General features: G+C 45.1%; 1 protein-coding gene across 4 annotated transcripts in view; it reads right to left on the reverse strand.

Moving 5' to 3' along the window:
• Positions 1-23,358, reverse strand: part of RABGAP1 (RAB GTPase activating protein 1) — a 281,195-nt gene that overhangs the window by 69,326 nt on the left and 188,511 nt on the right. For all 4 annotated transcript variants that reach the window (XM_068248160.1, XM_068248159.1, XM_068248157.1 and 1 more), the window contains 3 exons: positions 22,781-22,894; positions 15,067-15,141; positions 14,664-14,789 (listed from right to left, as the gene is read on the reverse strand). In XM_068248160.1, the coding sequence (XP_068104261.1) occupies positions 14,664-14,789; positions 15,067-15,141; positions 22,781-22,894 (315 nt within the window). The remainder of the gene's footprint in view (positions 1-14,663; positions 14,790-15,066; positions 15,142-22,780; positions 22,895-23,358) is intronic.

Genomic DNA, 23,358 nt, shown 5'->3' on the forward strand with positions numbered 1-23,358 from the left:
ATAGGATGAAAGGGTCATATTCTAGAGACTACCTACCTACTTACAATAACATGTTAAGTAAAAAGTTGGTGGAAACCCCCCCCCCCCCAAAAAAAGTGTGTACTTTTCTGTATCCCCCCTTCTCAACTGTATCCGTATTTCATTACATCTGTATCCTCTTTCTTTACACCTCTGTATTTTTTTTTCTTCCACCTCTGTATAGTACTTTCTCCTTCTATTCTTCTGTAAGGGTTCGTCTGTAATTTGCATGCATCTTTAAACCTTCTGTGTCTCCGTAATTCTTCAGTAATAATTCTTCTCCTCTTAAGCTTTGCCAGGAGATGTGTGGCCTTGAGTAAGACACAGAACATTTATATTGCTCCTGGAAGACTCAAAGCGCCAGAGCTGCAGCCGCCAGGGAGTGCTCTATAGGCATAGCAGTGTTAGGGCGTCTTGCCCAAAGTCTCCTACTGAATAAGTGCTGGCTTACCGAGCAGCAAGAGGCAAGATTCAAACTCAGAGTTCTTGTGTCAGGGGCAGAGCCCTTAAAGTGAACCTAAAGCCAAGTTAAAAAAATGAGATTAACTCACCTGGGGCTTCCCTCAGCCCCCCGCAGCTGATCGGTGCCCTCCCAGCTCCGCTCCGATGGTCAAGGAGGCCGCAATAGCAGCATAGGGGGCGATATACAGGCTGGGTACGCGAAGAATCACTCGCGTTCCCATGAGGGTCGGGCGGTGACGACCAAACCGGAAGTGTTCACCGGCGGGTCCTGGACCATCGGAGCGAGGCCGCGAGGGCACCGATCGTCTGCGGGGGGCTGAGGGAAGCCCCAGGTGAGTTAATCTCATTTTTTTAATTTGGCTTTATGTTCACTTTAAAGGGACTCCGAGCAGTGCAGAAACTATGGAAAGATGCATACCATTTTGAAGCTCTCTTTCTCCTCTTTCCAACGATATATAAATCGCCGCCCTACGCCTTTTAGTTTTCGCCATTTTCGCCGTGATTTCGATCGCGAAAATATTGAAAACTAAAAGGCGTAGGGTGGCGGTTCATGTGTCGTTGGAAAGAGGAGAAAGAGAGCTTCAAAATGGTATGCGTCTCTCAATAGTTTCTGCACTGCTCGGAGTCCCTTTAACCCCCTTGCCGGTACAATTCCTGCGGCAAGGGGGCAGCAGAGCACTTTTTTTTTTTTTTTAATCATGTAGCAAGTCCCGTTCAGAACTGGATTTCCTGCTGGGCTTCCCCGGTCGCCATGGCGACAAGGCGGGATGACGTCACCGACGTCATGGACGTCAGAGGGAATCCCGATCCACCCCTCAGCGCTGCCTGGCACTGATTGGCCAAGCTGCGCAAGGGGTCTGGAGGGGGGGGGGGGGGGCAGCACGGCGGGTAGCGGCGAATTGGCGGCGATCGGAATATGCACGCAAATAAAAAAAATTTATGCAAATCGGGTTAACCGGCAAGGTGGTTAAAGAGACACTGAAGCGAGAATAATTCTCGCTTCAGAGCTCATAGCGCGTCAATCCCCGCCTCTACGTGCCCCTCTCAATCTTCCTTCACTGAGAGGGGCGGGGGAGAGGCGGAGATCCGCTGTCGATTGACGCGAATGGAGGCAGAGCTGCAGCTCAAAGCTTTGCTTCCCCGGGCAGCAAAATCCACGACTAAGAAAGTCGTGGATTTTGCCCGGTGATTAGGGGGTATAAACCCCTTGTTTTGCCGCAAGGATGCGGCGTTTTAGCACTAGCCATAGTGCTTAACATAAATAAAAGGTAAAAGCAAGCATTTTAACTCACTTCATAGTCTTTTTTTAACCAGTACATTATCCAGCCACTAAGCATCAGCAATATGTAGACTTGAAGAGAAAAAGGACAGTACCTGGCACCAAATGCAGCAGGGCAGACACACCGGAACAAGGAGCGCATGTACACTCTGCCTCTGAAGAAGCTGGTTTAAACCAGCGAAACAGCTGTCAGGCTCTTTTTACCCCCACCTGCTATTTCCCTCACCAGAATAAAGGAATTTTAGAGAAGTGGTCCCCCGTTTTTTCTTCGATTCTACTAAGCATCAGCAATATGTCTGCATTTCTATTGGGTTTCATATATGTCCATTTACATGCACCTAGGTGAATTGCTGGCCAGAAATTCATTACTAGAATTTTCTACCAAGAATTCCTATTGGTCCATTCATGTACATCAGTGGAAATGGTTGCAGGAAAGCTCTCATGACTTATCGGGGCTTAAAGTCGACCTGAACTCAGGACAAAAGGAAAACACGCACAGGACAGAAGGAAAACGGAGAGAAATGCACCCTGTATGTATTTAGAGAGTTTAGCCAGTCTAATCCCCCCTCTACTGTGTCTAAACACAAGTTGTAATTTGATCTCTCCCGTGTCAGCTGACTGCTAAGCTCATTTAAAAGCACAGGATGTTAACAATATGTCCGCTTACATGAAAGCAAGAAGTAAACACTGCAGATTTATTGGAGGATTTGTATCAGCTGTAACAAAGAAATCTTTTTCTTTAAAGGTAATTATGCTGTTGCGTATCATTTAGAGCAGAGAAGTTCTGAGTTCAGGTCCGCTTTAAATGGAGCCCTATACTTAAAGTGTTCCTGAGATGGGAACTTGTATATAAAATGTACATACTTGGGGCGTCCTCCAGCCTCTTCCAGGCCTCAGACAAGGGAATTTTCGGGGAGCCAGCGCTAGATCCCCTCTGGTGAAGAGGAGGGTGTAATCCTCTTAAGGATTCAGAGGCTTCCCCCTCCCAAGGTAAGTACCCCCTAGTGGCACTATTTTCTTTCCTTTAAAAGTAAGAAATTTTGAATCAGGATGATTTGTTCTGACAGGATGGACAGAGACAGAAACAAGCACCTGATCACCTTAAAGGAGTCATCAGGGCAAATCTATTAAAATGAGTGGTACTTACCGGGGGCTTCCTCCAGCCCCAAGCTCCCAGGACCTCCCTCGCCGCAGTTCTGCACGCAGCCATTCGCCGGAGCTCCGACCCGGTCCCCGGTGATGACGTCAGAGCGACCTGGAGGTCGCTCTGTACTGCGCCTGCGCGATTGACGCTGTCTATCACCTCCACGTGGGCCAAAGCGGACTGCGCAGTCCGCTCCGGCCCACATGGCAGTGATTGACAGCGGCGATCGCGAAGGCGCAGTGCAGAGCGACTTCCAGGTCGATCTGACGTCATCGCCGGGGGACCGGGTCGGAGCTCCGGCGAACGGCTGCGGTGAGGGAGGTCCTGGGAGCTTGGGGCTGGAGGAAGCCCCCGGTAAGTACCACTCATTTTAATAGATTTGCCCTGATGACTCCTTTAAGAACGATTTCATTAAACATGGTTACAGTCCTCCCATGACTGAGGCCCAAATCAGGAAAGCCAACATCATCTCCAGGACTGAACTCCTGAAATATAAGCTAAATCAGAAAGAAGACCGTGTCCCTATGGTTGTCACCTACAACCCCATGGCTGGAAATCTTAAGGAGGATTGCTAAGGAACTTTATCCCATTTTACACAAGGATCACAGACTGAGAAAGATATTCCCTAAACCTCCCCTTTCCCTGTCATATCGGCAACCACCCACTCTAAAACAGATGATTGTCAGGAATTCTTTGAACAGACCACAACAAAACGGAACATTACTCTGCTGACAAAAAAGGTGTGGGACCTGCAGACACATTTACTCCACTGACAGGCTAACTATACCAGGCTCACAACAGGAGTACAGAGTACAAGGTACATTTTCCTGTGAATCCACCAATCTGGTATATCTGGTCATGTGTGCTAAATGCCCCAATGTTATGTACGTGGGAGAAACTGGACAAACTGTGCAAACGTACGAATGTACACAGGCACAATACCAAATCTCCCAGTTGCTACACGCTTTCGTACACACGGCATGAATGATCTTCGTGTCACTGCCCTGAAGAGTGACCTTACTGTTACTACTTTTTTCTCTCTAGGTACACGTTAAAGGAAACATCAAGCAAATCGTGCCTCCCCATGATATACTTACCAGGGGTTTACTCCAGCCCCTTACAGCTGACATGTTCCACTCTGACAGCTCCGCTCGCAGCCGCTAGCCCGGGGTCCCCGCCAGTGCAGAGGCTGACCTACTCTAGTGCGCCTGCGCAAGAGCCGCTGTCAATCAAGTCCACATTGTCCACGGTGTACTGCGCAGGCGCAGAACTACTGTGCCTGCGCAGTATGCCGTGGACAACAGGGGCTTACTGTGCCTGCGCAGTATGCCGTGGACAACGTGGACTTGATTGACAGCGCGTTTTACGCAGGCGCAGTAAGGACGACCTCGAGGTTGGCCTCTGCACTGGCAGGGACCCCGGGCTGGTGGCTGCAAGAGGTGCTGTCAGCTGCAAGGTGCTGGAGGAAGCCCCGGGTAAGTATATCATTGGGGGGTGGAGGGGGGGGGGGTTGGGGGGACAAGATTTGCTTGATGATTCCTTTAAGGTGCAAGGAACAAAAAAAGAGGGTGCATACCAGTAGTCCAGTGATTGCGCATTACGAAAGTTCGCATTAGTATTGAAAGCAATGCAATTTCAAAGCAGTTTTAATTAAATGCGTGTTTTGTAGTCCATTCCAATTCGGGAAAAAATTAGACAGCTTGCTATTTCCGCACCACGCATCTGTTTCCCATGTAATGATTGTCAATTACAGTAGACATGTGAACATTCAGGGCTGTGGAGTCGGTCCAAAAATCCACCGACTCCGACTCCTCAGTTTAGGATTCCACCGACTCCGACTCCTCGACTCCGACTCCTCTAATTTGCATATTACAATTTTGTTGATTAACCACTTCACCACTGAGGGGTTTTACCCCCTGAGCACCAGAGCAATTTTCACCTTTCAGCGCTCCTTCCATTCATTCGTCTATAACTTTATCATTACTTATCGCAATGAAATGAACTATATCTTGTTTTTTCCGCCACCAATTAGGCTTTCTTTAGGTGGGACATTATGCCAAGAATTATTTTTTTCTAAATGTGTTTTAATGGGAAAATAGGAAAAATGTGGGGAAAAAAATAATTATTTTTCAGTTTTCGGCCATTATAGTTTTTAAATAATGCATGCTACTGTAATTAAAACCCATGAAACGTATTTGCCCTTTTGTCCCGGTTATAAAACCATTTAAATTATGTCCCTATCACAATGTTTGGCGCCAATATTTTATTTGGAAATAAAGGTGCATTTTTTTCATTTTTGCGTCCATCCCTAATTACAAGCCCATAGTTTATAAAGTAACAGTGTTATACCCTCTTGACATAAATATTTAAAAAGTTCAGTCCCTAAGGTAACTATTTATGTATTTTTTTTAATTGTAAATTTTTTAATTTTTTCTTAATTACAAAAAAAAAAAAAAAAAAAAAAAAAATGGGGAGTGTGGGAGGTAATGAGTTAATTTTATGTGTAAAAGTCATTTATTTGTATGTGAAAAATGTGTAGGGTGTAGTTTACTATTTGGCCACAAGATGGCCACAGTAACTTTTTGTTTTAATGCGACCTCCAAGCTTCCTTCCGGAAGCTTGGAGGAAGTATAAGGAGGCTGGACACGTGAGTTTTTTCTCACAATGATCGCGCTGCCCATAGGAGAGCAGCTGATCATTGCGGGGCTTAGATCAACGAACGGGAATGGATTTTCCCGTTCATTGATCTCTGGGCGAGCGGGCGGCGGCGTGTTTACGAGCGGGAGCGCGGGCAGCGTCGGGAACGCGGAAAGTACGTGTTTCTCCGTCCCTGGTTGTTAAAGGATGGAAAAAGGGGCGGAGAAATACCTACGCGCGGGGGTAAAGTGGTTAAAAGTATGTAACATGAAATTCGTCTCTTAACTGCCAACGCTTAGGAATTTTACAAGACAACTGAAGTGAAAAGGATTATGTAGATTACTATATTTATTCCCTTTAGACTAAAACTAGTCCTTGGTAAGAGTACTTGTAAAAGGTACAAACCGGAACAAAGAACATCTATCAGGCCCTAGGCAATGTAAGTGTGGGTACATGTAAGAATGATGTGCAGGTACTCTGCAGGGGAATGAGGAGATTGTAAACAGACAACACCTCTGTATTGAATGTGCACAGCATTCTCAGTGGATTCCCTGCAGCTCTGTGGGGAGTGCATATGTAGAGTATAGTACTACTGTGTAACAAAGTAAACCTGAGACAGATGAAATTAAAGTTTTATACATACTTGGGGCTTTCTCCAGCCGCCTTCAGGATAATCAGTCCCTCGTTGTCCTCCTCCACCACCTGGATCTTCTGCTATGAGTCCGGGTACTTGAGCCAGTCGGGCGTAGTGCGCATGCACACACTCCGCTGCCAGGAGCATACTACACCTGTGCAGCACTATTGCGCAGGTGCAAAATGTTCCTGGCTGTGGGAGCGGCATGCGGCCGGACAGCGCTGACTGGCTGAATTACCAGGACTCATAGCAGAAGATCCGGGTGGTGGAGGACAGCGAGGGACTGATTAGCCTGAAGGGGGCTGGAATAAGCCCCAGGTATGTATAAAACTTTACTTTTCATCCGTCTCAGTTACCCTTTAATTTGTAGTCACCAAACCAAATTTTAACAACATATCAAATAATTTGATTTTATCAGCAAAGGGAGTGCATACATTTGCATAAATCAGCATCAATGCAGAATTATTTCCATCTCGTTGACCATCTCTATTAGTGACACAGCTACACATCAGGCTTTATTCTTACAGCATAGATGCTATTTAGTATATATAAGAGATTCCTGTGTACACATCATATATACAGTCACAATCAGATATGTATATCTGACCTTAAAAATACGGGGACTGCTTTATTGAAGCAGCACAAGTAACTAATTTTGATTGGTTTATTTCATTTTTGTGGACTAAGCACAGCTATTACTGTATATATACTGTATATATACATTATTTTTAATGACTATTATCTGAGAAATAGAACATTTTATCATATTTTCTATTTTAATTACAGTTACAAATTCATTAGGAGTCGGAGTCGGTGCATTTTTTCCCGACTCCGACTCCAGGCACCCAAAATTGCCCGACTCCACGACTCCGACTCCACAGCCCTGTGAACATTCACAAAAAAATGATCATGAAATAACGTAAAATTTGTACAGCGACACAGAATATGTTGGCGCTTTATAAGTCAATGATAATACAGAAAACGGCATGCGAAATGCAATATCCTTGTGGAAAAAGTCCCTAATGCTTCACTGGCACCATTTGGAGCTGACACTGCAATCAGAGCATGGCATTCAGTTGATGATATACTCATTTAAGGTGAATATTCTCCATATCCACATGCTACATAAGCGAACGTAAAGTAACAATTTCATCATTTATTAGGAAATTCAGACATTGTTTCTTTGTTGACTCTAGAAATAGGCCAGCAAACAGGAACCTCTGCGGGTGAATGCACACGCTGATAAGCAGACACGGAAACAAGCAGGTCTGCAAAGCACCAGCTGCGTCTAAAATGGACATAGCATTGGAAGCCAAATACGACAAATGATATATAATTAGTTCAGAGGCTTTTGCTTCCATTAACATTTGTTTTACAAAGATTACAAGTGCTGATGGCATATTTGGGGAAACCAAGTCTGTTAGATTACCGAATAGTTTTAACCTTTTAACCACCATATAACATAAGAGAACATAATGAAAGCTGAACTCCAGCCAATACATTTTTCTACAATTCCAGAAAGAACACAGAAGTCTGAACATCCGTTCTGATTCTATTATGTTCTAATAAGGGGGTCCATTTATGGGTTCACTGTTTTTGAAGAATCTCCTTTGGTCTATTTGGCCAGTGGTCTGTTGGCAAGTTAAACTTTTGGCAAGTGGTTTAGAAGGGAAGTAGAGGATTGATAATCATATAGCTGTGTACTATACAAGTGGTACAAGGTTGAGGTGGGCATTCTTCAGGCAACTTGACAAGTATACATCTCCATGGCCTCCGTTTGTCCCTCCACTGCACCGGGCGCACTCCTCTGTCCATACACGTGCGCCACGTGGTTTTACATGTGGGGCGCTCGTGTATGCAGAGGAGGAATACCGGAAGCCAGTGGGGGACAGGTGGAGGTCGCGGACAGGTAATGTATATTTTACATTAGGGACATTTTTCATTAGAGGACAGCGTCAGGGTGGCGGATGCGCTGCACAAGGCCAATCCTGGATCAATTTCCTGTTGAGATTGATCGGGAATCGGCCTGTGGTGTATGGGCAGCTGACAGATCTCTCTCATCACAAATTCGATTAGAGAGAGATTTGTCTCTTCGTCGAATCTGCCCATAAATCGCTAGATGTAGGAGTACAACGGTTCAATCAATTTCCGAACACGTTTGTACTGAAATCTGACTGTATAATGTAAAACATGAATTACTCTTCAATCAGTTTTTGATCAGTGAATAATGGATTGGTAGCTCAACTGTGCTAGGGAGATGTCCATCCCTTTATACAGTATTTTCGGAAGTAAAAGAACCTACACATGTGGGACACTGACAGCAATAGAACACATTTATTACAGAACACCTGAACTAATCCCATAATCATTAAACAACACATGATAATGTTTGTAGCATGGGGTCCTAATACTTCTAGATCCCCCATTTGGAAGGGTGGCCCTGCATTGCACCATTCTGCCCCCAGGTGTGAGCATAGACATAAAGGGAGTGCAGAGTGGACAGAGCATGCACCACACCTTTGGCTTCAGCTCAACAGGCTCCAGTGGAAAGCACAAATGGAGGGCAATTGAGGGGAATCCAACAGGGAGACCTGTAAGTATTAGAACCCCATATACTACACACATCATCATGTGTTTGCACAATTTCCCTAAGTTTTGACTCTGCTTTCCACTACACAGAAGGAGAGCAGAGCACATTTAAGAATTTATAAAAAAAAAAAAAGATCAACCATTCTTTTGTTTTGCATCAAAATTGATACTTTTTGAACATACCTCCAAAAAAAGGAGAGAAGTCTCTTTTTTTCCCCTGATTTTCTCATGTCAGCCTGTTAAGAGTAAATGCCTAAGTGAAATCGCCACATCCCCACGGCAGATGACAGATTTATTACTGAGGATGAGCCCTGCAAAGCTCCCAGGCTCGCAGGGCTTTACTTCCTCAAAGAGGCAGAGCTTTAGGCTGTAGCTCTGCTTCCTCTGCAGTCAATCTGCGGATCGCCGCCTCTCCCCGCCCCACTAAGTCTTCTTTCACTGAGAGAGGCGGAGATTGATTGTGGAGAGGCACAGCTACAGCTCAAAGCTCAGCCTCTCCAGGGCAGCAAGATCTGCGACCTGCAAAGTCGTAGAACTCTGGGTAATAACTCATCTGCCGCGGGGATGCGCCAATTTCACTTAGGCATTAACTCTTAACGGGCTAATAAGGAAAAAAAAAAGACTTCAGAGTCTCTTTATTTTGAAGGTAACTGTGCAATCAAACTCAGGGTGGTACAGACCCTTGCAGGAAATAAGAAAATGCAGAGGTAAAGCCACAGGTCAGTCCCCTGACTTCCTATTCAAATATGTTAATACAAGAGATTAGAAATATCAATACAGTAGTCAGGATCAGACAATACAGGACTGAATATGAATATTAATGAATCTAATGAAAACAGTTATTACTAATAATGATAGCCTGTTCAATTTTAGCCTAGTCATATTGAAACCAACACTGACAGAATTTGATGACTGGTATTCGTCTCCAAAAAACTGCAGAGTTTTTGTATTAAGTCAATTCATCATCACCTTGTTCTCTATTTCAAACTGCTTCCTACTGTAACCCACACCAGTCAGTACGAAAAGTATGCAAAGTAGGTTAGATCAGGGATGTAATCAATGGCCATATAGCTTTGCAGCCAACTGACCAGCACAAAGTCTAGCAATGGCGACATCTCAACTGATATTTTAAAAGCATGCTGCTGAAGTTTGGTCAATTTTTTTTGTGGTGCAAGGTGGTAAATAAGATAAAGTGGCTGCAACTCGGAAGCGCTTTGAGTCTGCCAGGTGAAAAGCGCAATATAAATCTTTTAGGTCTGTTACCTAAAAAGTTTGCCTTCCCATGATGAGATGTGATATCCATGATGAACTAAGAATATACTCCCATAATTATAAATGAGACAATAAGACACCATCCTATGTCTTATAACTAGGTCATTGATCTGTAAACTTGGCTCTCCAGCTGTTAAGGAACTACAAGTCCCACAATGCATTGTGGGAGTCTGAGAGCCACAGTCATGATTCATAAAGGAAAATACATTGTGGGGCTTGCAGTTCCATAACAGCTGGGGAGTCAAGTTTGCAGATCACTGAACTAGGTCTTAGCAGGTAGGATCCTAGATAAAAATAAAATTCCAGTGCTGGCACAAGCAGACCTGGTACCTGGATTTATTGACCCGTTTAACTAACTGCGGACCGAGCGAGTACGAATCTACGTCGGGCAGGGGGCGCTGCGGTTCTGACCGGACGTAAGCTCTACGTCCCATTGACCGTGCGCCCCAGCCCGTCCGCGTCGCTCGGTCCGCTCTGCCCCCGCCGCAATGTGTTGCCCTGCCGCCTCTATGACGGCAGAGCACTGTGAGCCGGGCAGGAGCCGTTTTCATTGGCTCCTGGTCCTGTCATTCCTGTAAGCCGTTCCCATTGGCTTACATGGAATGACAGGGTCAGGAGCCAATGAAAGCGGCTCCTGACCGGCGCACAGCGCTCTGCCGTCATAGCGACGGCAGAGAGAGCAGCCTGCGGCGGGGACAGAGCGGCGTGTACGGCGGGAGCGACGGTAACTTGCGGCGATTCGTCGGGAAGCGGCGGTTTGCTGGACCAGCACCCTCTGGTCCTTAAGGGGGCAGAAGGTGCTGGTCCAGAAAGGGTTAAGATACCAAGTGATACATATTGAACGGTGTTGGCAGAAAGACCCAACAGGAATTGCTTACTCAAATCTTTGGCACTGGCAGAAAATCAACAATGCAGCAACTTTGATTAAAGCACTCAATGACATTAGATTACAGATTCTCCAACTGGTCCAATGGGAATATCTGATAGTTTTACAGATTAATTCATGGAGTAATAAGTGGTTTGTCAGTATGAATTAACTATCTATGTGTACGTAAACAAAACAAGAACTTTTATGGGACAAGTCTAGGTATAGAGACTTGTAGATTTTAGTAGCTAAAGATTTGTGATGTGCAGGCAAATTTCAAAAAAGCAATAATTCTGCCTTTATTTTTAGAAACATGCAGCTGTTTGGAGAAAATACCTGTGCATGCTGCTGTATATGCAATGCTTGAGCAATCACCAATTTATTCAACACTTGTTTATAAGCAGGATGGTCTCTAACCTGAACAAACAGTTTCTATAGTTCCTTCCCTTGTCAATAAACTGTCACATTTAGAGGTAACTTGAAGTGAGAGGTATATAGAGGCTGCCACATTTATTTTCTTTTAAACAATGACAGTTGCCTGGCTATCCTGCTGTTCTCTTTGGCAGCAGTAGTGTCTGAATCAAACATGTGGCTAATATTGTCAAGATTTTTGTCAGCAACACCTGATCTGCATGCTTGTTCAGAGTCTACGGCTAAAAGTAATAGAGGCAGAGGATCAGCAGGACTGCCAGAAAAATGGTATTGTTCAAAAGGAAATAAATATGGTCGCCTCTCACTTCAGGTTCCCTTTAGACCTAGCTAAAGTTAGGGTTAGCAAATGGGGGGTGCAAAGTCCAGTGTGGGCAGTATAGCAGCGCAAAACAATGGGGGAGGAAGGCAGAAACATGTTTATTTTTGGCACTACTGACCCAGTATCTCCAACCCTAAACCTACCAGGGAAGAGACACGTGAAAAGTCCCCTGCTTCACACAAGCAGTTGGCCTTTCACAACAGTCAATAACTTCACTGTCTGCCTACAGACGTTGGGGGATTTTTAAGAGACTGGGGGTGGGTCTTCTGCTATTAAAATGAGCAACACAGTAGCAAGCTGTAGCAACAGAACAGAACTTGAACCTTCACTACTTGTTTAGACAGGAAGTGACATCACTGTTTGTTGTGACAGGCTTCCTTCCACTGTATGACACTGGGCTGCAGTGCCCTTTTTTTCCCGGATGTAACATACCTGTAAATGGGTTGAGAGGCCGTAGCATTCAGGAAAACACTACGTGATAAATGTATAATTATACATGCACCCTGTCAGTAGTTATTCATTAAGACCTCTAGAGCTCCCTCTTGGGAGCAGACTATGGTCTCACAAGGGCAGTGTGCCTGAGATGGCAAAATAAAAAGATTTTACATTTCCCCGGGGCTTCCTCCAGCCCCATGAGCACCGATGAGCCCCTCGCGTGCCTCCTATCTCCTGGTATTGGTCCCGGTGATCTGGCTCAGTCGCACCAGTCAGCTCTTTTGCGCATGCACGGCCAACTAGTGCGTCTGAGCCAGATTATCGGGACTGGTACCAGGAGATAGGAGGCACTCGGGAGGAAGGTAGGGAAGCAGCAGTGCTCATAGGGCTGAAGGAATCCCCAGGTAAGTATAATTTTTTTTTTTTTTAAACTGGACAACTGTAACGAGAGGGATATGGAGGCTGACATATTTTATTCCTTACAAGCAATACTAGTTGCCTGGCAGTCCTGCTGATCTTCTGCCTCTCTAATACTTTCAGCCATAGACTCTGAACAAACATGCAGCAGATCCGGTGTTTCTGATAAGATTAGCTGCATGCTTGTTTCTAATGTGATTCAGACAACACAGTAGCCAAATAGATCAGCAAGGCTGCCAGGCAACTGGTATTGCCTAAAAGGAAATAAATATGGCAGCCTCCCTATTCTTCTCACTACAGTTGTCCTTTAACTCTTCCTGTACTGGAAAACAAAATGAGACTCTCTTCTTTGCTACAAATGTTCTATTTCTTAGCTGTACTACTGTTAAGCTAGTGTACTGTTGACCGTTCCACTGCAGTGAAAGTCTCCTGAGTGCAGAGTCTAAGTGACCACGGGTCTTCACCAGAGCACCCCTGGAGGGGGTGATGGGCCGCAACCCCTAGTGGGCTACAGACTACTTTAGCTGCCTAGTGCCCACCAGGTGGCACACAGGAAGGACTCCAACAGTGGTTAGGAGACCAGGTGAAACCTCAATGTGGAGGCTGGTACTGTTGTAGGATTCCGTAATACTTGAGGAATAAGGTTGCCTTGGTAACAAGCTGCAGTAGCGTAATTGTAGTGACTCAGATCTGTGTACAGGTCAAGGTCAGGCAGACAGCAGGGTTAAGCACGGTAGACAATCCGAGGTCAGGGCAGACCGCAGGGTTCAGCACGGTAGACAATCCGAGGTCAGGGCAGGCAGCAGGGTTCAGCATGGTAGACAATCAGAGGTCAGGGCAGGCAGCAGGGTTCAGCACGGTAGACAATCCGAGGTCAGGGCAGGCAGCGAGCAGGGAGGTACAGAAACAAGCTGAGGTCAGAACGTGGAGAGCAGATCAAGGGAGGTCAGAAGCAAGCTGAGTCAGAACCAGAATCAGGGCAATGAAGATAGCTTAGCTACAAGAGGCTAGCACACACACAAGACAATCAGCACAGAGTGCTGTGAGCAGGCGCCTCAAATACTGAAGCTGGGCCGGCCCTTCGTTTGAATTGTGCGCCGCGAAAGCGCACCCGCAAGAAACCGTGCACGCGCACACAGTCTTCTGCGCACGCGCGCACACAGTCCCTCGCGCCGCCACTACTTCTGCACACGCCCCTAGCGGCAGACGTCAATCCACCTCCAGTGACGCGCACACGCGTACACGACCCACAGAAGGCTAGCACGGACCCGTCATGGGTCACGGAAGCCCGGCCGTCTGTCCACCAGCCACTCTGTCCGCCGATCGGATCCCTTGGACCCACAGCAAGTGGTAAGCCCCGCCAGATGACCCTGACAACTACACATGCAGTTCATTATCTCATAAGTTTATTTTTGCTTCACATTTACTTTAACTGCATTTCGCCATATGCCTGTTTCAGGTGTGTGATTCAGATACCATTGATACATGAAAGTTCAGCAGGATGCCAGGGAACTGGTATTGTTTAAAAAGAAAAAAATATGGCAGTTTCCATATCCCTCTCATGGTCAGCTGTCTCACCTGTCCATTTTTTTTTTTAAATATTCCTATAGTATAATGAATACACACACAGGAAAAGTTGATGTGAAACCATATGACCACTTTCCACCCCTTGAATTTTGTTTATTTTTTGCACATACCATAGAAGCATATTGAGTTTATTGGTAGAACGGAGAGAGAGACACACATATTAAAGTGGACCCAAATTAAAAATACAAGATTTAAGAAAAAAAAATCAATTTTCTAAATTATAATAATAAATAGCGGCTTTTTTTCAGCTGCATGAGGACAAATATAAAATATTTTAAATTTATGGGAGAAACCCCTCCCTTCCTTTCAAATTGCCGGGACAAAATCCGGCAAACTGGTGGAGTAAGTGGTGTCTGGCAATGGAGGAATTGCTAATGGCTGCCCCCAGTATAACCCTAGTTATGAAAAGAGAAGGGCGAAAAGCATGCACTGAAATGCTCATAGGTTTGAAGGAGTGTTTATTTATCTTTGTATGTGTCAGAGTGGTGCAACTAGATATTTTTGGTTTGGGTCCGCTTTAAGTTGGTCAGTGTTGACCTTTATTTTTTTTTAATGAAGGATTGTTTTCCTAACCTGCATTAGACGCTCCAGCTGGTAAAACTTGCAGTGTAGATCTTCAAAGTTCTGTTTGAAAAGTTCCCTCAGTCCATAATCGAACATGATTTTGACCAGAACGCTGAAAGCTTGTTCTTCAGGCATCTGTGGGAGCAGACAAGAGACAAGCTTCCTCAGTAAAACTTGCCGGATCTTGTCTATATAAACATTGCTGTTATTCCCCAGGCGCACGTTTTTTACAAAACATCCCAGACGAATAAGACCCAGCAGGTCATGCCAGGTCAGGTCAGGTCTATCAGTATGAGCTACAGTAGTTACACATCTACATTTTCACACAGCTCTCTATTGATTTAGCCCCACTAGATGCAGGGCAAGAGCAAAATGTACTGAAGAGATCTATGGCGATGGGAACGAAACTTACATGTAACAGGAGAACAGCAGCGAGGAAGGACTGTCCTTGGCAATACCCAATCTCCTCATCATACACAGAGTACGCCTGGGACAAGGAGACAGAAGGCAGATGGTCAAGACCTGTTAGAAAAATGCTTTAAACTTCAAATACAATGAAATTTTCTTCAATAACATTCCACTCTTAACACTTGGCAAGTAACAGAAGCCAAGTGACAAACTGTCCATTAGTGTAAGATATTGTGTTTTAACTTTAAATTGAACTGTACATGTAAACAATTTGGAGACTAAACACAGTTTATAAAGTATACTCATGAAGGAACTTCCACGTGAGAACTACATTTGTGATTTGTAAAAAAAATGTGTAGTTAAAACACCTGTTCAACGCCTGCTTTCATCTTTTAGAAAAAAAATGTATTTCACATTAAGGGAATCTGAGATAAATACCCCAAAAAATGTCATACATACCTGGGGTTTCCTCCAGCCTCCTCCGGCCTGATCCCTCTCTCGGCACCGCCCTCCACTTCCTGGATTTTCCGTAAGGGGTCCCGGTATCTTGGCCAGTCGGGGCTTACCGTGCATGCGCAGCCCAGGCACGCAAGCCCGCAAGCTTTCTGCGCAGTACTACTACTAGGCACTGGAGCGAGCACAGCTGCACTGCGCATGTGCCGACTGGCCGAAGGTACCAGGCCCCCTTACGGGAAATCCAGGAGGAGGAGGATGGCGCCGAGGGAGGGATCAGAGGAAGCCCAGGTATGTATGATTTTTTTTTTCTACTCATCTCAGGTACACTTTAAAGACTAACAGGATTCACATGCATACAAATACGCTTACCAATTTATAACTGGGCCATGGAGTAGGAAGAAAAAATGCCAGAGATTGTGTAACTTTTTGAAAACACTCAGGACTTTAACCCCCTTCCCGGTCCAATTCCCGCATCAAGGGGGCAGCACAGCACTTTTTTTTTTTTAAATCATGTAGCGAGCCCAGGGCTCGCTACATGATAGCCGCTGAGCAGCGGCATCCCCCCACCCACTCCGATCGCCTCCAGCGATCAGAGTAAGCAGGAAATCCTGTTCAGAACGGGATTTCCCGCTGGGCTTCCCCGGTCGCCATGGCGACGGGGCGGGATGACGTCACCGACGTCATGGCCGTCGGGACGTCAGAGGGAATCCCGATCCACCCCTCAGCGCTGCCTGGCACTGATTGGCCAGGCTGCGCAAGGGGTCTGGAGGGGGGGGGGGGGGCGGCGCGGCGGGTAGCGGTGTTCGGAATATGCACGCAGCTAGCAAAGTGCTAGCTGCGTGCAATAAAAAAAATTATGCAAATCGGCCCAGCGGGGCCTGAGAAATCCTCCTGCGCAGGTTACCCCGAGCTGAGCTAGGGATAACCGGCAAGGAGGTTAAAGTAGACCTGAACTCTGGCACGGGACAGAAGAAAAACAGAGAGAAATGCATGTATGTAATTCCACCTCATATGTGACTAATCACAACTGTAATTTGATCTTCATCTGTGTCAGCTGGCTACCTTGCAGGGCAGCTAATTTGTAAACACAGGATGTTAACAATATGTCTACTTCCATGAAAGCAGGAAGTAGACACACTGCAGATTTATTGCAGGATTTGTATCAGCTGTAAAAAATAAATGTTTTTCTGTAAATGTCATTATGCTGTTGCTTATATTTTAGAGCAGAAAGGAAGTTCTGAATTCAGGTCCCCTTTAAGCCACTAGAGCAGTGATGGCTAACCTTGGCACTGCAGCTGTGGTGGAACTACAAGACCCATGAGGCATTGCATTACTCTGCCTGAACGAGTTATGCTTAGAGCCGTCAGAGGCATGATGGGATTTGTAGTTTTTGTCACAACTGGAGTGCCAAGGTTAGCCATCATGGTAGAATTCCAGTCTCTTTCCTCCAGCCACTAGAGGTCATTAGTAGGTGGAAAGCGAGCTGATCATCATAAACCACAGAGCTCATCAACAAGCAACTACTAATACTAGTAAACATATTATTATTATTATTATGTACAGGGCCCTAAAGACTTCAGCTGACAGAACACTAACTAAAAGAGCTATACAGTGTTTCAGAAAATACTCCACTTCAATCTCACTGAAGTGTATTTTTCTCTTAAAGGACCACTACTGCGAAAAATTCTAAAATGTATACACATAAGTAAAATGCACAGTTAATGACTTTTTCGTATGTTGCTTTTGCTTACAGTAGGTAGTAGAAATAAGGCAGATTTTGGACTAGCCCAAGTCCTCAAGGGAGATTCTCAGTATTACCTTTATTCAAGAAATACCATGAGAATACCCGATGACTAGTTCTAAACCTCTCAGATCCATCAAGATTTTTACTGTATACTGCAAGCAAAAGCAAGATAGGAAAAAGTAATTTATAGTGCATTTTACTCTCGGAGAAATGTACATTTTTAAATTTTACATTTTTTGGGCAATAGTTGTGCTTTAAAAATGGGTAATATTTTGTCTCATTTAGGTCACTATTTATCCACTGGACACTCATTACTTCAATATGCAAATAGGAATTCTCCCGTACCAAATGCTGTCTAAAAACACCAAAGGGATGCCTCGAGGACTACTTGTTGCCACTTTTACAGTGCCAAATTTAAAACAGTTGATCAAATTTATCAAGTTAGCGATCAGTGCTTTGATCACTGTATCATCATCAAAGCGGACCTCCAGAGTAAAAATAAAACCCACATTATCGGAACAGGCAGCAGAAGTTTTAACAGAGTAGAAGGAAAAATGGTCTAAAACGTCACAACCTTCACTCAAATGACCCACGAACTGTCTGGAAGGGTCTAAAAGCTGCCACAAACTACAAGCCTCCCCCTCAACATGCGCCGCCTAGCACTGAGCTAGCCGAGAATCTCAGCAATTTCTATTGCAGGTTTGAGAACCAGGATGCACTGGGGGGGGGGGGGGGGGGGGGGGGTTGGGGCTAGCAACACCTACAGACACTCAGTCCTCAGCTGCTGATGATAATGTCCGAGGGCTGAGCACACCACCTCCAGCTGTGAGCGAGGCAGATGTCTTATGCCACTTGACAACTCTGAACGCCAGAAAAGCCTCCGGCCCTGATGGTGTGTCACCAGCCTGCCTAAAAACCTGTTCACGGCAGCTTGCTCACGTTTTTTCCTCCATCTACTCCAGGTCCCTCCAGGAAGGCAAAGTCCCTGTGTGTTTCAAAAGGTCCATCATCATCCCTGTCCCCAAGAAGCAGGGAATCTCTGACCTGAACAACTACAGGCCCGTGGCACTAACATCTGTCATCATGAAAACCTTTGAGAGGCTGGTCCTGTCCCACCTTAAGCTTTCTACCTCGGCCCTACTGGACCCGTTACAATTTGCGTATAGAGCGAACAGATCCACTGATGATGCCATCAACATCTGCCTGGATCTTACAAACAACCACCTGGACAAACCAAACTCATACGTCAGAATCCTCCTGCTGGACTTTAGCTCAGCATTTAACACCATCTGCCCCGGCATACTCCAAAACAATCTCATGGCACTGAATGTCCATCCCTCCCTTCACATATGGATTACAGACTTCCTGACCAACAGGTCCCAAGCTGTCAAACTGGGGGATATCTCCTCTCATCCTAGGACAACAAACACAGGGGCCCCACAAGGCTGTGTCCTGTCACCAATCCTGTTCTCCCTCTATACGAACAAATGCAGATTCTCTGCGGACTCGGTAAAAGTCATCAAATTCGCTGATGATACCACCATTGTGGGACTTATAACAAACAATGACGAGCAGGACTATCGCCGTGAGGTTGACAGAATTTGCCAGTGGTGTAAGGAGAACAGGCTGGTCCTCAATACAGCCAAGACTGTGGAGTTGATAGTGGACTTCAGGAAGCAGGCCCTCACCCCATCGCCAATCTACATTGATGGCACAGAGGTTGAAGGAGTGGCTAGCGTCCGCCTTCTGGGCACTACCATCTCTAAGGACCTGAGATAGAAGGCAAACACTGCCTTGACCCAGAGGAAAGCCCAACAGAGGCTCTTTTTCCTCCGACAACTGAAGAAGTTTGGCATGGCTCAGGAGCTGCTGACGAACTTCTACACAGCCACCATTGAGTCCGTCCTCTGCTCATCCATCCTAGTCTGGTACGCTGGCTCCTCCAACAATGACAGATACAAGCTCCAGAGGGTCATTAGATTGGCGGAGAGAATCATCGGTAGACCTCTCCCCTCGTTCGACCTCTTCCACAACTACAGATTACGATCTAGAGCACTGAGGATTGCCAGCGACCCCTCACACCCGGGCCACCGCTTTTTCAGCCGGCTCCATTCAGGCCGCAGGTTTCGAGCCATTTACACCAGAACTTTGAGGCATAGAGACTCCTTCTTCCCCTCTGCCGTCAACCTCGTGAACTCCATTCAGGCCATCCGATCTCTAGCGCTGTTCCCCCCCCCCTAATGTTGCAGTTGCTTACCTTTTGGACTGTCTAGTGTAAAACTGATTAAACCGCCCCTGCAGACTATCGTTATACTGCTGCACACCTAACTATTAATATGTACCACTGATTAGGTTGTATGATTGTATGACTATGCTCTTTTCTTATGTTGATACTACTTCTACTTCTCTCTCTGAGCAACTGAATGTGCCAAACCCAATTCCGGGCACGACCCAGTCGTGCTTGGCGATTAAAAGATTTCTGATTCTGATTCTGAAAAACAGACCACTAGTGCCGCAAAATCCGCATTTTTGTTGGTTAGTCATGCCTCAGTTCTGAAAAGCTACCATGGCAGTTTTCTGCTTTGCAAAGACAGAAAAGAGATTGTGTCACCTCTGTGGGTGAGAGGAGCTTCAAAGTGTGGCCTGAGGGGTACTTTGCTAGAAACCGTGCCACAGAGCCAGCCTAGGACAGAGAGGAGAGATGCAGAGAGAAGTAGTGCAGTGTCAGTCATACTATGGCTATGAGACGGTCAGTGTCATTCTTCTTCATGCTTAACTGGCTGCATTCCCTTGAAAACAGAGACCAATTGTCAGCTGCAACCACTACTTATTGCCAGAAACAGCAGTGATTTGCCCATTGACCTGCACTGAGGCCATGTACTGCTACTTCTTCTAGTGACAATCTGCAGCAGAGCAGCAAATGGTGTATAAACAAACACCACTGTTCTACACAGCATTCACAGCATTGAATGTGGAAACTGCTATTTGACGGCCAATAAACTGTCGAGCAGTCTAATCTGCACTTCGAAATATGGCTGTTGTATTTTCATTGTGGATTTCTGCTAAAATTGGCAATCATATAAAGGTGGAGATGCTTTCAGCTGATCTTCACTTTTACAAATCTCACAGTTTGTAAAGTGCTGTTATTTCTGCGGAAGTAACATCACATTTTACAGCCTGGTATCCCTCTTACTAAATTCCCCCCTTAGCTGTCAAACCTGTTCCTGTAAAATTGCGTAAAGAAAACCTGAACTGAAAATTAAAAGTCAAAATAATCACACACACGTCATACTTACCTCCTGTGTAGTCTACGCCTCTATCTCTTTCTCCCCTCCTGCATCCCGTTCAACCACTGTAATCGATGGAATTCTCTGTGCTCCATTGTAAAAATGGCAATGACCCCTTAACAGCTTCTGGGTCAGCATGATGTTAAACTGTAATACTGCCTACTTTAGCCATAGGGAAACATGGACATTACCTTGCTCATCAGTTGTCCTTTCAGTTATAACTCACAGCAGCTGATCTATAACTGACAGCAACTGTTAGTAGAAGTAAACGGTGAGCTTCTGACAGGAACTGATGGTGAGGTAAGTATGTCATATTAATTTGCAGGTACATCATGTGTTTATTTAAAATAATTTTCTCAGCTCAGGTTCCCTTAAAGCTGACTAGCAGTGCTGAAAAGTACCAGTGGAATAGCTACAGGGCCACAGGCCTGATCACAGGTTTTACAATGGGCACATCCCTCATCACTGCATACATAATAACTGCATGATACCGACCAGCAAAATTGGCTATTCAGGACAGCCTCCTCTATGCCCCTTTATGTCTCCCTTGTGTCCTCCTCTATGCCACTTTGTGTCCCCGTGACCTCCTTAGCATGGGCACAGTACAGGGAGTCCCCAACATTGGAGGTTAATATTGGCAGGCATTCACAAGTCAGGAACTCTCTGCATTTGGACTATAAGACACAGAGACTTTTTTCCCCATTTTTATGGAAGAAAAAGTGAGTCAATGGGCCCATTCACACTTAGAAACGCAAAACGGCGGCAACTTCTGCTGGCCTTTTGTGGGAGTGATTTTTTTTAGGCGATTTCACGTGGAAAAATCACTGGACGGTGCAGCGATTTCTCCACGATCGCGTTTAGCGCTTATATAGTACTGAAACATGATCGCTGGGAAATCGCCTGAAAATGGTGCAGGTTTGCGTTTTGCGATTTTGGGTGAATGGCGGCGATTAGCGCAAATCGCCCAAGTAAGAACGGGCCCATAGAGTTTTATTAGACTAGCGCTTTCAAAAGTGCTAGAGTTTGAGAGTTTTGCCGAAATCGCCGGCAAAACGCTCAAGTGTGAATGGGCCCTTATAGTCCAAAAAATACAGTATTCAGTTCAGTTCAGTATACAGAAATTCAATTAACTTTAAGTCATATGCCAACAAAAACCGCTAAAATTGGCCTACTCCAACAAATGCGAATACTTCCTTTGTTGTGACAATAACATTGATTGCAGGTGCTTTTCATCTTCACTTTAAGCCCTGATGGCAGATTTGCCTTTTCAGTGATTCTGAGGCCTTTCAGAAGGCTGATCTACACGGAGGCCACATTTCTTAGGAAAACCCTATGGCTGTCAACAAGCTACTGGCAAACAATCTATATTCATTATTATAGCTAAAGGCTTTACTGCATGTCACTGGTGCTCCCTCTGTTCAGCATCATGCAAGGTGTGAGGCCTAAAAAGTGTTCCATGGGATGTTCAAGGCTTTGGAAATCTTTTTGTAGCCTAAGCCTGCTTTAAATTTCTCAATAACTTTATCCCTCACCTGTCTGGTGTGTTCTTTGGACTTCATGGTGTTGTTGCTCCCAAGATTCTCTTAGACAACCTCTGAGACTGTCACAGAGCAGCTGTATTTGTACTGACATTAGATTACACACAGGTGCACTCATTTAGTCATTAGCACTCATCAGGTGGTGTCTATGGGCAACTGACTGCACTCAGACCAAAGGGGGCTGAATAATTACGCACACACCACTTTGCAGTTATTGATTTGTAAAAAATGTTTGGAATCATGTGTGGTTTCCGTTCCACTTCTCAATTGTACAGCACTTTGTATTGGTCTTACACGTGGAATTCCAATAAAATGGATTAATGTTTGTGGCAGGAATGTGAAAAAATGTGGAAAACTTCAAGGGGGCCGAATACTTTTGCAAGCCACTGTATCTCACTTTATTTAGTTCTTTAGGACAGGCCTACTCAGGTTTACATTGGCTTGCTAGATATATAGAGTATACTTTATAGTGCTATAACTGAACTTCAATCTATCTGAACTGCCAAGAGATGGGGTAATTGTGCTAATGAGTTAGACGATTTCTATTTAAATAGAAGTGCAGAGCAGCAATAGATTGCAATGTCAGATGAAAGCTCTCCATGTAATTGCCTGCATCTTACTGTCTTTTGTACAAAACACCATAACAGCCATGCCTGACATCTCCATGCCAGAGGTGAGCCAGGAACTATGTACCTTGCAGATTTTGTACAGGGAGTCCTGTCCATCTCCACCAGTGTCTTTGAAGTAGTCATGAGCTGGAAACGTTCTGTTGATGTCACGAGTAATAGCGCTGTCCTGAGGAGATTCCTGCACAAACAAGAGCATGGATTTCCTATTACCGCTATGTGCAGAACAACAATTCACAAATTAAAGATCACTGCCATCATACAGCATTTATTCCATTAAAGAATACACAAGGTGATATGTGACATGATGAGATAGACATGCATATGTATAGTGCCAAGCACATGCCATGCTGTGTTCCTTTTCTTTCTCTGCCTGAAAGAGTTAAAAATCAGGTATGCAAATGAAAGTTTCTGTCTGGGCCGAACAATAGTGTAACCCTGACTGATAAGGAATTACAGGCATAAAACCCCTTCCTGGCATAAAATGGCTTCTGAGAGCAGGAAAGGGATAAAAAGGTGTAGTTAGTTCCTAGTTTTAGCTCTGGCATACTTCAATGCATGTGTCATTGAGCAGATACAAGTAAACAGTAAAAACTTAAAAAGTATTTACAAATAAAATAAAACAGGGATATCTAAAAAAATCTA

This window comes from Hyperolius riggenbachi, chromosome 8, assembly GCF_040937935.1.
Source record: "Hyperolius riggenbachi isolate aHypRig1 chromosome 8, aHypRig1.pri, whole genome shotgun sequence".
NCBI lineage: Eukaryota > Metazoa > Chordata > Amphibia > Anura > Hyperoliidae > Hyperolius > Hyperolius riggenbachi.